Raw genomic sequence first — 15,136 nt, 5'->3', positions numbered from 1 at the left:
GACATGCGATTTGCATTTGCATTCTTACTGCTGGCGTGACTCAGCCGCTGACTGCGTGACGAAGGACAGGCCGACAGGCTGCATGTCGTCCCACTTTGTCTCACTTGTTTTTTCCACAGTGTGCAACACATTCTTATCTCTTGGTTTTGAAAGGGCCTCTCTCTCTCTCTCTCTCCCTCTCTCTCCCTCTCTCTCCCCCTGTAGGGCTTCCTCGGCGGGCGGTGGAGGAGGTCAGATGCAGCGCATGTACAGCGCGGTGCCGGGGCGGGTTTACATGGCCACGCGTGGCCACTCTGCCGGCGGAGACAAAGAACTCACGCTTAACAAAGGCGACAGGGTCAAAGGTGAGGTTGGATTATGGGAATCTAAGAAAAAACCTGCCTCGGACATCATTTTAAACTACTGTAACCGACAGGATGTTCAGTGGGCTGTACAATGGAAGAGTGCAAGTGGAAGAGTTTGTGACACATGACTCGACTTCCAAATAAAATGATATCCATCTTTCTGCGCCATCTGTTTATCCGTCTGACTCAGTGTTAAGTGTCGGCGAGGGAGGATACTGGGAAGGAACCGCGAAAGGTCGCACTGGCTGGTTTCCATCGGACTGCGTGGAAGAGGTGGCGGCTCTCGGCAAAGACAATCGATCAGGTAACGCGAAACTGGTTGGAGTTTTTTTCCTTTTTCCTCAACCATTGACCATTGTTTTTAAATCGAGTGTCCGTTTTGCCTGCGTGTGCCTTTGCAGAGACGCGCAGTGAGAAAGCCAAGAGGAAGCTCTTCCGTAACGTCACCGTTGGAGCCTACGACGGCACCGACGGGCCCAGGTGAGAAACGTCGCCGCGAAACCCTCATGACCTCAGAAAACAGACCCTGAAATGAGGGTGGACTCGATGCGGTTCGGCTGTGGGGCCGTTTAAGGTGATCCGGTTGTTCGACACGCTTTGAGGTGCACGTGTCTGGTTTCTCTGCTCGCCGTGAGCAGCCGCTTCTCCATTGTTTCGCTGTGCGAAACACGTCAGCGCTGAAAGCACAAAGAGCAGCCATGTCGTTTTCCAGCTCGGCCCCCTTTTTGGCTCCGCTTGTCTCTGGGATATATCCAGCCACATGCCGCCCTCCCTCCCGTCTGTGGCTGCTTGTTTACACTGAACACAATAATGCCATAATGAAAGGTAGGGAGGGAGGGGAGGGAGGGGGGGGGAGGCTGTGCTTCTCAGCCCTGGGCAGCTGCAGCTGTGTTTTGTGAAGCTCTGCGTGTTTGTTTGGGAGTTGGTGTGCATCTGAACGCGTCTCTGTGTGCATGTACATCATCCTGCTGATGAGTCACGAGGAGGCTGAGACACCGAGCGATGGTTAGGTCCTCGGGCCAGTGAGACGGACCCCCTGGGGTTCTCTCTAATGCAGCTGCAGCCCGGTGGGGTTACAGTACCTGTGCTGAGCTGGTTAAGTGTACTCGCGGTGGTGAAGTGGCGCTCAATTAAGAGCAAGGTGATCCGGGGCATTGTTCCGTCACGGCAGCTGGGCACTTGGGAGAATGTCAAATGCTATTTCAGGGAGACGTAGAGAGAGGAAGGGTGTTTTTCAGCCTGCGCGGTGATGACAGCTCTGCTTTGGAGGAGAGGAGGGAGCCACACAAAAGTTTGCAAATGTGCGTGTGGGTAAATCCAGGGTGAGAATCAGCTGTTCGCTGTTATCTGCGATGTGCAATTCCAGCTGCGCCTCTGTGTCGCCTTACATTTATACCCCCCCCTCCCGCATGCCCATGCTGCAAATACACCCCCATCCGTCTCCCCTTTCTGCAGCCAAACCCTCTTCCTCCATGCAACCAGAGCACACGCTCCACACAGCCGCTCCCTGTCGGGATAATCGTTCGGGTTTTCTCTCTCTTTCCATTCACACCGTCTTCCTCTGGTCTGAAGTACGCGGCGTGCAGAGGCCATCACGCCGTTCTCTCATTCTCTTCTCCCTCCCTCCCTCTTCTCCTCCACTCTCGCGGTGCTCTCCGGCCGAGCTCTCGCTGGAACACCGGGAGGATGGAGGATCTGAGGAGGGAGGAGGGAGGAGGTTGAGAGAGCGCGCGCGCAAGAGAGGGGTAGGGAGGTGGAGGGGGGGGGGGGGGGGGGACATGGCAATGGGGGGTTGCAAAGAGAGAGATCTCTCTCTCTCCCTCTCTTCTTCGTGGCCGTCACTGGGCCCCAGAAACAGGAGCGTGTGGTTCATTTACAGGTAGCGGCTGTTTCCTCATTCATTGGCTGGCTATGGAAGTGAGGAGAGGACAATGGAGAGAGGGGAGAGGTAGATGATGCTATTGAGAGGTCGTGCTTTTTCAAAGATGGACTGATAAGCTGTGTATTCTGTGCGTGTGCGTCTTCCAGTCAGCGTGTGTGTGTGTGTGTGTGTGTGCGTGCGTCTAAAACGTGTATTTTTCCCTCGTGCGTGAATATCCGTGGTACGGAAGGGGACGTTGAATGGAGTCCGTGCAGCCCGTTTGTTTCCGTGCCTGTGAATGATGCGTGCGTGTGCGTTAGTGCATGAAAGGGGAGCACGTATCGATGCTTTCCGTCAGACGGCGTGGGTGTGTTTCATTCCCTTTGAGTCGGCATTTCATTTTAGCACATCTGTTTTCATTCACCGGGACGGCTCAGAATTTAAGAATGGTGTCGTCACGTCCCATGTTAACATTGATGCTTCCCAGCGTGACCAACGGGAGGCAATTTTTTTGTCCGAGCGCAAGGATGAAAGCAAATGTGTCAATAAGTGGAAAGCGGGCGATCCGTCAGTTGCTTTCGAGTTCTAATTTTGAGGTGCCACTCATCCCCGTGCACGTCTGTGTGCATCTGCGTTCGCGTGCGCGTGCATGTGACTATACTCGCTGAATGAAACGTACACGTTTAGATGTCACAGCTGTGCTTGCTGTGGGAGCACCTTTATCTATGTATATGTCCATCTATCTACCACGTGTGTGTGTCATTAACACCCATCGTGTGTCTCGCTTGTGTACACCCCCCCCCCCCCCACCAACCCACAGACAGTCTTATCTGCAGGTACATTCAGCGAGTTAATGGTTAAAAAGCGGCTTTTTCTCTCCCCCCCCCCCCCCCCCCTCAGTAATTGTGGGTAGAAGAGAGGATGACTCAGGAGGCAACATAATAACTCTGGTCTCTAGTAGGCTTACAGCTTCATTGCAGCCCGTTCAGAGGAGAGTGTCTCCTCCAGGGCCAACGGGGATTAACCGGGGACTCTGCAGGTTTTATGGCCCTAATTGCCCAGACAACAGTGGTCAATGTGGTGCACGTACAAGTTAAAGGGCTTTGTAATATGTGAAGAAAGTCAGGTGTGTTACTGCGAGCCAGCAACGCAACTTAGACCACCTGGGGGACCAACGCAGGCCACATGTCCCCCTTTGTAGGAAGGGACGGATGAAGAGCCCGATGGATCGGTCCGCCCACTCTTTGCTACTTTGATCCTCAGAGAGGGAAAGCATGGTGGAGGACAGGGTGAGAGAAAAGGGAACGAGGTGTGAGGAGCAGATGGCTGGAAGGCGGCCGTGCGTTGGCGAAACAGTAACGTCGACGGAGAACACACGAGGGACGGACCTCAGTCGGGGGGAAAACTAGCGATCGTCTGTTCGGCGCTAGAGTTACAACTTGGTGTCGAAGTCTGGATCTTCAGGCCCGCGGCGCTCGTGACTCTGCTGTACCTCCGTGATCGGCGATACCTCATCACATGCTCTGAACACACACTCCGGAATAAACCAAACCTTGCTGGCTTCGCGCTGTAAGAGGCGGTGTGGAATATTCTATTGCTGCTTTTGTTATTTTTGGAGCCGTATACACACGGGTGTTTCACGAGTGGCGGAGGCAGAATGAAGTCGGAGTGCTGGGGTCCTCTGCCAGAGTTCTAATTTAGAAATAAATCAAGATGTTGACGTTTTTAAATGTTACCTTGTGTTTTTTAAGGTTACGTGGCCAAGTCCTCCCGCGGTGCTGATAGTCAGGAAGACCATCAAGTGGGTGTGTTTGGGTTACAGACAGTTGTGGTTGGATTTAGCACCACGGTTTTGGGTCTTTTGGCTGAAGCGGAGGATAATTGTCATTTAGAATGTGTCTCAGGCCCAAGAGAAGGCAGTGCCCGACAATTCACGGCTGCAAAACACTATTTGTGTTCCCTACTTCTCACGAAGGTTGACGTGTGAACACAAACACAATTCACCCCAAAATTATATTTAAAAGGTGGAAGGTCAAAAGGAAAAAACTGCACTACTGCACTATTGGGCGTCCAAATATTACTCTAAATAAAGACAATTGTAGGAAAGCAAATCCTTTGATTTGATTTCAGCTGGAGTGTCGGTTTGGTTTAGCTTGAAGAGCAAACACTGACACTAAAATCAGCTGCCTGGGAAAGAAATATCTGGAATTCCTCCTAAATCATACAGCTCTGCTCTCTCTAACGCAACCCGGGGTGGATTGAGATGTCGGGAGATGTGGCTGTGTGTGGCAGCGTGCAGTCCGTTCAAAACAAGTACTTTATTAGAGAAAGGGCCATAAAGCGACTCGGCTAGAAAAGACGGGGATAGAATAACGAAAGGCGCTCGCTCAAACAGCTGCTCCAGATCGCTTCAGATCTGTGATCATTTCTGCAAGAGGATCAGAGGCCTGTCCAGTAGCCCCGTGGTCCGTGGTTTGATGTGGAATGTGTGACCAGTAGTCTGTAAAACAAAGCAGTATCCATAAAGCTGCCAGAGACACTAAAAGCCAATGCAGCAATTTAGGTGCATTTGGAAGTTGCCCGTTATCGCAAAGTGTGTGTGTGTGTGTGTGTGTGTGCGTTTTTCTAAGGCGCCGTCCCCTCCGAGCGCGGTGCTCGTCAGCTCTAGCCGGATTAGTGCGTAGTGGGGAATTTCATCTCATTTACACTTCCTCCCATTGTGACACTAACTGCATCCCTGACATCAACCCCTTTGTGCAACAGCACCTTTTTGTATGACATTCTCAAGCCAACCTCTTTTGCTGCAGCGTGATATCGTGACGTGATGCAGTGTGACTGTTTTCATTCACTAAATGTTTTATTTGCATGACAAGAACTCCGCTATGTTGCCATAGAAGTCATCTAGCTCTGTTTCCCTTCTATTATCTGTCTTTTTCTCCCTGTCTCTCTCAACGTTCTTCTCCTTTCCTCTTTACTACTTTACTCTGTCTAAGTGACTACATCATTAAGGAGAAGACCGTGCTCCTACAGAAGAAAGACAATGAGGGCTTTGGTTTTGTGCTCAGAGGAGCCAAAGGTGAGCCTCTTCAGCCACATCTACAGCACATCATGTTTTCTGCCTTTATGAATTTCACATGCTTTTTTCCCTCTTTTTATTTCCCCGTAGTTCTTCTTCATTTTCAGATGCTTCTTCTTCTTATCTGTGTCCATTCATGCTCATCCTTTTGTCATCTTCGGTCCTCTGCAGCTCAGACTCCCATAGAAGAGTTCACTCCAACGCCAGCGTTCCCCGCGCTGCAGTACCTGGAGTCTGTCGATGAGGGGGGGGTGGCCTGGAGGGCCGGCCTGAGGATGGGAGATTTCCTCATCGAGGTATATGGACAAGATGCATTTTGGACTAATCCTCAAACTAAATTGACTTTAAATGAAAGTTGTATTCTCAGTAATGGATGTGAATGAATGACGTTATTGTGGGAAATGTGGGAAACCAAAAAGAGCCTGAAGAAAAGTGGACACATCAGAAAATGAAGTAGCTTCTAGGATTATGGGCGCAGATTGGATTTCTGTGAAATAAGACAAAAACGATTGTGATTAAAAAAAATACATTTATGCCAACCCCACCTTAGAAAACCCCTAACTGAGAAAGTTATTTTTACTCGCAACGTGGGCCGTCATTCAAAGCATCCAGCTTGACGACCGTTGCCCTTTCATATTTACATCCATGTTCAGGCAGCAGATTTTTTGGGGGGGTTATTTGATTAAAGAAATTCAGTTATAAAAATTGTCAGTGTCAAACCAGTATTAACGCTGACAGATCTGCTAATTAATATTCAACTTAACATGAGTCACTGGTGTAGCTGCCCAAGCCTTTGTGACTGTGTTTTACTGAATTTCTTTCTGTGCTCGTCCAAAAACCCTGAAAAATGGTGGATGTTTGAAGAAAAATCTTTGAAAACAACATATTTCAGACTTGGGAAAGCTGCATCACCTAAAGACAACGAGTACTTCTGTAAAGTGCGTTTCAGTTCCACTCGCTTGTACCCACCGTGTGATTTATTCTTTGCCATTAAAGTGGATCAGCTCATTCTTCATTCGGCCCATCTGTGCCGTTGTGTCCGTAAGGTTAACGGCCAGGATGTGGTGAAGGTCGGCCACAGGCAGGTGGTCAACATGATCCGGCAGGGCGGCAACAGCCTCATGGTGAAAGTCGTGATGGTCGCTCGAAACCCTGAACTGGAGGACACCGCTCGGAAGAGAGGTACGAGTCAAACTTTCCACGCGCATCGTTTCCAACGCATGGTTACGGCTTGAAGATAGCGCTCATTGCGTGTTCACTTCACCTTTCTGAGGCCTTTTGCAATGTGGTTGTAAATGTTGACTGCGTGTTTACGCGAGATGACTGAACATTAAGTCTGCATTTGGCTGGCTTCCCTTGGCAGCCCCGCAGCAGACTAAAAGACTGACTCCTCCCGCCATTGCCCTTCGCTCCAAGTCAATGACATCAGAGCTGGAAGACATGGGTAAGGCGATCGATGGGACAAAGTAGTGAAGGCAAATAATTAAGAAGAGGGTTTGTCTTGAAAGAGCATGTAAAAAGACGACCACAAGTTTTGTCTTCTCTTGATGCATTTGAAGAAAGGTTCTAATTACAATTGTTGTGAAATGATACTGCTCTCTGGTCAAAAAATGTTTGTTTGTTTTTTTTAACCAAATATGCTTCTGCGCACAGTGGACAAAGGTGGGAGGATCACGGATTTGTGTGATCTCATTATCATTTCCGTCCCCCGTCCCCATTCCTCTCATCACATAAGCATTCACACCATCACCTGTGTCTGAGTATGTATCTCATCCACCATGCAATCCACCTAATACACGTGACCACACTGCACTCGTAGTGACACATCATTTCTGTCTCCCAAATTATGTCAGCTGCGTCTTCATGGAAAAAGAAAGCAGGTGAATATCAGACGTGATCATCGCTCCCCAATCAGCCCCTTAGCTTTAATTAAAAGTTAGCCTGTTTGAAGCTCTTTCTCCCTCTTCTTTCACAGAATACGACTCGTCTCTTGGTCCTGACAAGAAGAGGACCGTCTATCAGATGGCACTAAGTAAAGAAATCACGCTCACCGCTCTTGTAGAACTTTGAAAGAGTGTTTTAAGCCCCGAGGGGACGGGAGGGAATCCTTCTTTTTATGTTTCTGCCTTTATTTGATGTTCCTTCTCACTTTCGCTCTACATTCCTCTCTTGCCCTGCCCTGCCCCTGCTGGGTCTTTGTCTTAGATAAACTGGACGAAATCTTGGCTGCTGCCCAACACACTATTACATCAGACAACCAGGGCCAGAGGGGTCACGGAGGCAAGAGGGACCGGAGCAAGAGTATTGTTCCCAACGTCTCGAATGAGGTACTGTGGAGAATTGAAAGGAAATGGCCTTAATTGTGGACGTTACCACACTTCAGGCACTGCTAACTTTTAAGATTTTAAGATGTGCTGTACAGTTATGAATCCCTCTCCATGCCAGATTCACACACTACAGAGTTTTTCCACTTATTTATGATATAGCAAATATTTAGTTATGGAAGGAACTAATGCTAGAAAAATCTTTTTTTCCAATATACTTTCTCCTGCTGTTCCCGCACCAAATTAGGCACAATGGACCATTCACTGCAAAGCATTTATTTAAGTGTGAGTCAGTTTGTGTCCATGCATCCATGCTCTGTTACCTGGTTCTCCAATACTCTGACTGACTGCTACTTCTGTATTACATTATGCGGTATAGTAATATCAGCTTGACAGTCAATATCAATTTGATTTTGTTATGTGTTATTAATGTTTCCACTCCCTTCTTTACTCCCTTTATCCTTTCAAATTCTTTTTCTCTCCCTTTTCAAAATGTTTTTTTTTTGCAATTGAAGCAACCCTACGAGCATCAGTCATCAGTGAGTATGGTGCAGCCCGGACCGGGCTTTGGCTACAACCAAGCTCATTTTCAACCCGGCCACACTCAGCATGCGGTCATGATACGTCAAAAATCTATTGGTAATGCAATCGTCATGAAAAGATTTCTGCCTGCTCAATAGTTCCTTTTTCATTTGCAATTTTGTCTTCTTTTTCTCACAGGTGTCACGGAGGAGGAAAGACAGTATCTACACCCACCCGCTATGAAACTGGCTCGCAGCCTGTCAGTGCCAGGACCAGAGGAAATACCACCACCCCCTAACACATCTGCTCCCGAACCGCCTTTATCTGCAGGCCCTCATCCTGGGAGAGGGTCTGCTATGCCAATACCCCCCGTATCTCAAGCCCACTACCAATCCCAGCCAGGCCATGCTAATCAAGCAGGCTGGGAGAGGGGAGGGCCTGGTGGGATGAACCAGCAAGGCATGGTCCCCACCCTCCGCAGACAATCTGAAGGACAGCCGGAGGCTCCTAGGAGAGGTGGAGGCAAAACAGAAGGGTTAAGGAGAGGCTACAGCAGTGCTACACCGCCAACAAGTGCAAAGCCAAAGGCCCCACAAGCACCGCAACATCACCCGCATACAGCCAACCGGGAGCAAGGTGGAGGGGTTAGCAGGGGGACAACCAGGAGGGGTGGTCGAGGAGCTCTAATGAAACAGTCAAAAGTGGAGGATGGGTTGAGACAGCACCGAGGAAAAGGAGTTGCAGCCAAAGAAAAGAGCTCCATCCCCATTCCCACCATCATTGTCAAAGCACCCTCCACCAGCAGCAGCGGGCGAAGCAGCCAGGGTAGCAGCATGGAAGCTGAGCCGGCCCAGGATGTTGAAAACCACACCTCAGCAGACACAACCTCAGACAGCCCCAATACCAGTCTACCCTCACCACTCACCCCCCTGCCACCTCAGCCCACTACGCCCACTTCCTTGCCTTCATCAACTGTTGCCCCTTCCGTTTCCTCGCAGCAAAACTTGGAAAACTTGGACTACACGTCAACATACGGTACGGCCTTCGGAGGAGGAGGTGCTCGCAGAGAAAGAGAACGTTTCCGAGATATGAGAAGAAAGAGTGCTTCTTTCTTCCTATCGTCTGAAGAGGACATTCAAGGTGAGGCAGGGGGTGGAGCAGCGGAGGGAGGAGGAGCGCTGGGGGCAAGAATTCAGCCTTTACAGGGAATACAAATGGAAGTGCCCTCCCCTCGTCTACGGCCCTCCAAGTCTATAGATGAGGGCATGTTTTCAGGAGACAGCTACGTCCACTATTCGAGCAGCATGCCCCCAGCCTTTGGCCTGCCTGAATATTCTTCCCCTGTTCTTGGTCAGGATGGCCAGCCCAAGTCAGCTCCCTCAATGTATGGCACCCAGGCCACTACCACTTTCATCCACCCACTTACAGGGAAAGTTCTGGACCCCTCGTCTCCACTTGGCCTGGCCCTAGCTGCAAGAGAAAGGGCCCTCAAAGATGACCGAAGGACACGAAGAGAGGAGAGACACTTTGGTCGGCAGCTGTCCACGGTCGGGGCGTTTCCTACCCCTGTTCAGACCCCAACTCCTTCGCTTTTTGCAACCCCTACACAGTCGGCCTACACTTCCCCTGTACCCACCAACCTAAGCTCCCCCACCGCCACCACCTCTCCTGCATCTATCAGCCGGCCACAGTCACCAAGGATATTACGTTTGGGAGGAGGAGGTGGGGAGAGAATGGAAAGAGAAAAGGAGGGAGCACCCAGGGAGGGTCTCAGAGTTCGCTTCTCAGAGGACCGAACCAGTCAGTATTCAACACAGCATTACCCACAGAGCCCGAGGGAAAGAGAAAGAGAAACGGAGGTGTATGACAGCCGACCTGCTCCACCCACGCAGCCTCCTGCACCGCCGGCTCAAACCGCTCCTCGAAGACCTTCCTTTCTGCAGATGGATAGCGCTCCCAACACCAGCTACATCCCTCAGTATACTGTCCCAACAGCCCCTACACAGACACATAAAACTATTGGAGAAGCAAGAGCAGGTGCAGGTGGTCTAGGATTGATGGTTTTACCTCCACCAGCTCCCTCAATAGATGTAGATGATGAGTTTGTCTTTGCGGATCCCTTGCCCCCTCCTTTAGAGTTTGCTAATGGTAAGAAGGAAAGGGACCAGGAGTATCCTCAGCAGCATCAACAACACCGGAGTCCACGCTCTGCTGCTGCTGCACCACCTCCACCACCCCCACTACCATCTACCAAGTCCTCAAATGCCCCCCAACCCTCTGCACAGGCTGGCGACTCGACTGCCTCCAGCCTTACATCCTACGACAGTGAGGTGGCCAACCTTACGCAGTCAGCTCTTTCCCCATCGTATCCGTCCCCGCAGATATTTCCCCCTCCGTCCGCCACTACCACCATCGCTGCACCTTTGCCTGCCTCTTCACTACACAGACCCCAGCCCATGTCTCACTCTCACACCTATTACAGCAGTTCTAACGACCCCTCAGTAGGGGGTCACATCGAGGCCCAGGATAGAGGCACAGCAGTCCTCACAGCCACCATGACCTATGCTACCACTACCATGACAGCCGCCGCAGCCGCCTCCTCCACGACCTCACTGGGACCCTTTGACCACAGTATGACCATGGCCGGGCACAAGGCTGGCCTCAGCGCTGTGGGCAAAGCCAATGACCATACTCACCACCCTGCTGTCATACCGAAGAGCGGAGACTGGCAAGATGCAGTGGTGGATTCAGGCATTGAGGAGCTGGACAGCCACAGCAGTAGCGACCACCATTTAGAAATGCTAGGGTTGAGTGGGCCAAGAGGAGAGAGAGGAGGGATCGGAGTTGATGGGCAAGGAGGGGAGGGAGAGAGAGGAAGTGAGCATCAGGATCCCAGCACGACCTACTCAGGTGGACAAACGTTTGAGTTGCACAGCACCAAACTGGCCAACCCTGTGTTTCCTAGGATGACTCACCACAAGGAGGGAGGAGGGAGGTGCCCGCCTGTTGCACTACGTAGGCAGAACAGCACTAACCCTGCTCCTTTACAGTTGCACAGGCATAGCAACCCGGACGAAATCAGGCTAGATGGAGCATTTGAAGATGAAAGGAAGCGCAAGCAGAGTCGATCCAAAATGGAGGACGGCTTCAACACCACTTTGGCCGCCTGCTTAGAAAGGCAGATAGACACCCGGTCGGGGAACTGGGTTGAGGTTGGGGAGCATGAGCAAAGCGGAGAAGGAGTACAGAGAGGTGGTATCGCTTTGGAGGGCCGCAGACTTCACTCACCTCTTTCTGGCGTGAAGGCGAGCATCATCAATGAGCTAAGCTCCAAGCTACAACACATGAGTGGCATGAAGAGCATGGACGACTGGAGCCACATCCCAAAATCCCCCACCATGCACAGGTTGGTTGGTTTTCATTACCGTTCCTTTGTTTTAAAATTAAAGTTTGCATATCTGCATATGTTACCTGAGTTTTTTTGTGCCTGTCTTCCAGGTATTCCGCGGATTTCACTGATGCATTTCATAGCCCCCCTTCTGGCCACTCTACCTCGCCATTGCCGACCTCCTCTCCACAGCACCGTCAGATCTTGACACCAAATCTGTCGGCCACTCCTTCTATCTCTCCATCCACTCAAGTCCCGATTCAGCGCAACTGGACCCGCTCCCCGTCTCCACAGATGCCGACCTCACCAGTGCTTGCACACCCTCCCCATTCTCCGACCTACTGCCCTTACCCAACGTCGCCGAAGCATCGGTCCAAGATGCGCAGACAGACTTTTGATTTCCAATGCAGTCCGACTAAAGAAATGCGTTCTTCTGTCGCACGACGGCGGGCTCCAAGTCCTCTCATCTATAACACTGAACAGCCAAACCCCGCTCCGCCCAGGCCTTCCTCTCTCCCCATCCTTCCCACTACACCTGTCTACAGTAACCCCTTTGACTTCCCCGGGCCCCTTACTCCGCCTTTGCCTGGAATCCCTCTAGGAGATCCCTACAATACTTCAACTCCAATGTACTCCCCATCTGGTTTGCCAAGTGCGAACCCCTTACTTGTCTCCCGCTCTCTCTCCCCAACCCATTTTCTCTCTGGAGCCTCCTCCCCCATACACTTGCCCCCGAGCCCATCCTGCCTAAACTATCCCCATCTCACCCCTCCTCCGCCAGCCAAACCCTTTGCTGTCAAGCCCCTGCCCTACTGGACCAAGTACGATGTGGCTGACTGGCTGGCTTACCTAAACCTGGCGGAGCACAGGGAGCGTTTTATAGACAATGAGATAGATGGATCACATCTGCCTTCGCTCACCAAGGATGATTTCCTGGACCTGGGAGTGACACGCGTGGGACACCGAATGAACATCGAGAGGGCGCTGAAGAAACTCACAGACAGGTGAGAGAGGACTAACGGACTCTGGAACAAATAGAGGCATGGGGTCGAAGGACAAAAAGGCAAGCACTGGATGGTGAAGGACAGTCACGTCATCCCCTTTCGTCACAAGTTATCTTGTCCTCCCTTCCACCCTTTTCTCTTGATTTACCACTTTTATCAACCCTATTTAGTTTGCTCCGCCTTTATTTAGTTTCTTCTCATTTTAATTCTCATTGATTTGCCCTCCTTCTCTCCTCAGGCATCCTTCCTCTCCTTTGCATTTCACTACTTCTCCCCGAGATACAGACTGAGAGAGTGAAGGGGTGATTCAAAGATGAGAGAAAGGGACATTAAATAATTGACAAAGATGGACAATTACAAAGATGGGAAGAATGGACTTTGACAGGTTATGTTGGACTAAGACTGCATGGATGTGTTAGTTTTTCTTTGCCACACATTCCAAGAATATTGTTGAAACTTGTGGAGGGATTTTTGGTCAAAGGAAGTTAAGAATATCACATGAAAATGATGCTCTTTAACTGAACGTATATTTTAAAACTTTTTTTGGACAGGCGTTTAATTAACTCACCGTTTTGTGCTGTAAAAAACAAACACATATACATACCCTCACAAACACACACACACACACACACACACACACACATTCTCACACACACTGACATTGATTCTCACACTATACGCTGTTTAAAAGCATTGATCAGTCTGAGTTCAAAGAAGTGACATCATAACATCCGTTTTGAAGCTTGAAGCAGATCAGAGTTTACGATGGCCGAGAGTCCAGGAGCCAAAGTCAGAATATGATAGATCTGTTTGTAAATGATGATAGATAAAATGGTAGACAATATTGGTATTCTTTTTTATATTTTTGCCATATTACCCCAAAGGATGCCCCAATAAGCTTTGTATGTATGTACTTTGCGAGCACTTAATATATATCTTACATGTTAAACGGGATTCACTACTATAGTAGAAACATATGTTTTGTACACAGTGCTGATCGCAATCATTCATTTCGAACTGGTCAGGGTATTTATAACTGTTGAATTGAAGTTGTGCATAATGGGGACGTACAAGTATCGAGATTATATTGTTGTGAAATTACCTTTTTATTATTTTTCAGAGAATTCTGTAGAAAGGAGATGAAATATATAGAAGCGGAATTGAAAAGGGTTTGCATGACATTTTCGACTGCAAATTGTCTCTTTTAAAAAATAAACTTTACCGGTGTTTATTGCCATAGGACAGGTCGAGGGACGGATCCGTCCCCTTCGATGCCATGATGTTGACCGCTCTCGCTCACACAGCAGGTGCAGTGATCAATAAGGGCTTTTTACTGCTAATCTGTCTACCTGAACATCAACCTTCAGCCTCTGTGAGCCTGTGCGACTGATTTAGTGCGTGAGTGTTTGTCAGCAAAATGCATTCACTGGCCTCCACCATTCTCTTTCTAAGGCCTTTTCCAAAACATATTTATCACGGTCGAATTTCTTCTTTTTTTTCTCACTATTTAAACAACCCCAGTGTTTCTTCGTCCCACACATTAACCCTCAAAAATAAACACGCTTTTAAAAACTTTTTTTCAGGAGGCGAAACGTAAAGAAAATGCTACGTAATGTTGCCGCGAGTTGAAGAGGAACGCCCCCTTTTTATGAACATGCCAGTTCAACCATTTCCCTGCAGTGAATTTAACCGTCAAGCAAACACACATCATTTATAGATCTAAATGTAATGATGATGATGACAACGATAACATACAAATATAGTATAATAAATATAATAATATTAAGTATGTAAACAATTGTTTGAGAATCTCCGTCTTCCAAATAGCGTGGAGAAATTCTTTGAAGCTTTGTTTGGATTCCGTTCTACTTTTGATTTTCTGTAAATGCTTTCTCTACTGCTCGCCCTGCGGTGACCCCGGCGAAGCCGACACACGCCGGTTGATGTGTATTCTCTCCGTGTGAGTTTTTGAAATTATGACTCTCTATTCTCGGCCTCACTGCTATCTCCTCATGGACCCCTCTGAGAAGTGGAAGGACTGAGCAGTAGTGTAGAAAGCATTGTATTCTATGATTTAAGTGTTTTAGGTCTAGTAAAATGCATAATGAATATGACTACATACAGTATGAGCATAAAATGCAGAGATAAAAGGTACATATATATATATATATATGAATAGAGTTTTGCTTTAAATTAAATAAAGTATATACTGATAAACTATATAATAGAGGTACAACTAAAGTGTTGAAATAAATGCTAAAATGAAATGTGGACCTGTCTTGATTCTTATTTCTCCTTAACTTCCCTCTTCTGACGGATTCACATTATGATCCAATTTAAAGCGCCGTGTTTGAATTGAGTAATTTGGCAGCAACTCGTCTCCCCGCGGTGGATGAACACAACGTTGTTTTCAGGGCCAGGATTATATTCCCATCAGGCTGCCTGAGCTAATAGGACCAAAGAGAAGAGCTCGCCGGGAGGGAGAAGATGAGACGGCTCAATTCAAAGCAAGCCGTGTTTCTGCATTCGTGCAGCTCACTGAAAGACGCCTGTTGAAAAGCAGCTTCGAGGGAGATTCCATGGATAGATACATAGATGGATAGAATAATAGAATAAA

At 48.9% G+C, this 15,136-nt stretch overlaps 1 protein-coding gene across 2 annotated transcripts in view; it reads left to right on the top strand.

The window, feature by feature from the left end:
- LOC120819037 (SH3 and multiple ankyrin repeat domains protein 1) overlaps positions 1-14,790 on the top strand; it is a 29,587-nt gene extending 14,797 nt beyond the window's left edge. For both annotated transcript variants that reach the window (XM_040176028.2, XM_040176027.2), the window contains 14 exons: positions 205-344; positions 535-648; positions 746-824; positions 5,199-5,281; positions 5,453-5,577; positions 6,328-6,463; positions 6,645-6,725; positions 6,935-6,943; positions 7,135-7,161; positions 7,257-7,313; positions 7,487-7,608; positions 8,121-8,244; positions 8,326-11,533; positions 11,626-14,790. In XM_040176028.2, coding sequence (XP_040031962.1) covers positions 205-344; positions 535-648; positions 746-824; positions 5,199-5,281; positions 5,453-5,577; positions 6,328-6,463; positions 6,645-6,725; positions 6,935-6,943; positions 7,135-7,161; positions 7,257-7,313; positions 7,487-7,608; positions 8,121-8,244; positions 8,326-11,533; positions 11,626-12,523 — 5,203 coding nt within the window. In that variant the 3' untranslated portion in view covers positions 12,524-14,790. The remainder of the gene's footprint in view (positions 1-204; positions 345-534; positions 649-745; positions 825-5,198; positions 5,282-5,452; positions 5,578-6,327; positions 6,464-6,644; positions 6,726-6,934; positions 6,944-7,134; positions 7,162-7,256; positions 7,314-7,486; positions 7,609-8,120; positions 8,245-8,325; positions 11,534-11,625) is intronic.
- The last annotated feature ends 346 nt before the right edge of the window (positions 14,791-15,136 follow it).

The sequence above is a fragment of the Gasterosteus aculeatus genome, chromosome 5 (genome assembly GCF_964276395.1).
Source record: "Gasterosteus aculeatus chromosome 5, fGasAcu3.hap1.1, whole genome shotgun sequence".
NCBI classification, from domain to species: domain Eukaryota; kingdom Metazoa; phylum Chordata; class Actinopteri; order Perciformes; family Gasterosteidae; genus Gasterosteus; species Gasterosteus aculeatus.
This window is presented reverse-complemented; position numbering and strand designations above follow the sequence as displayed.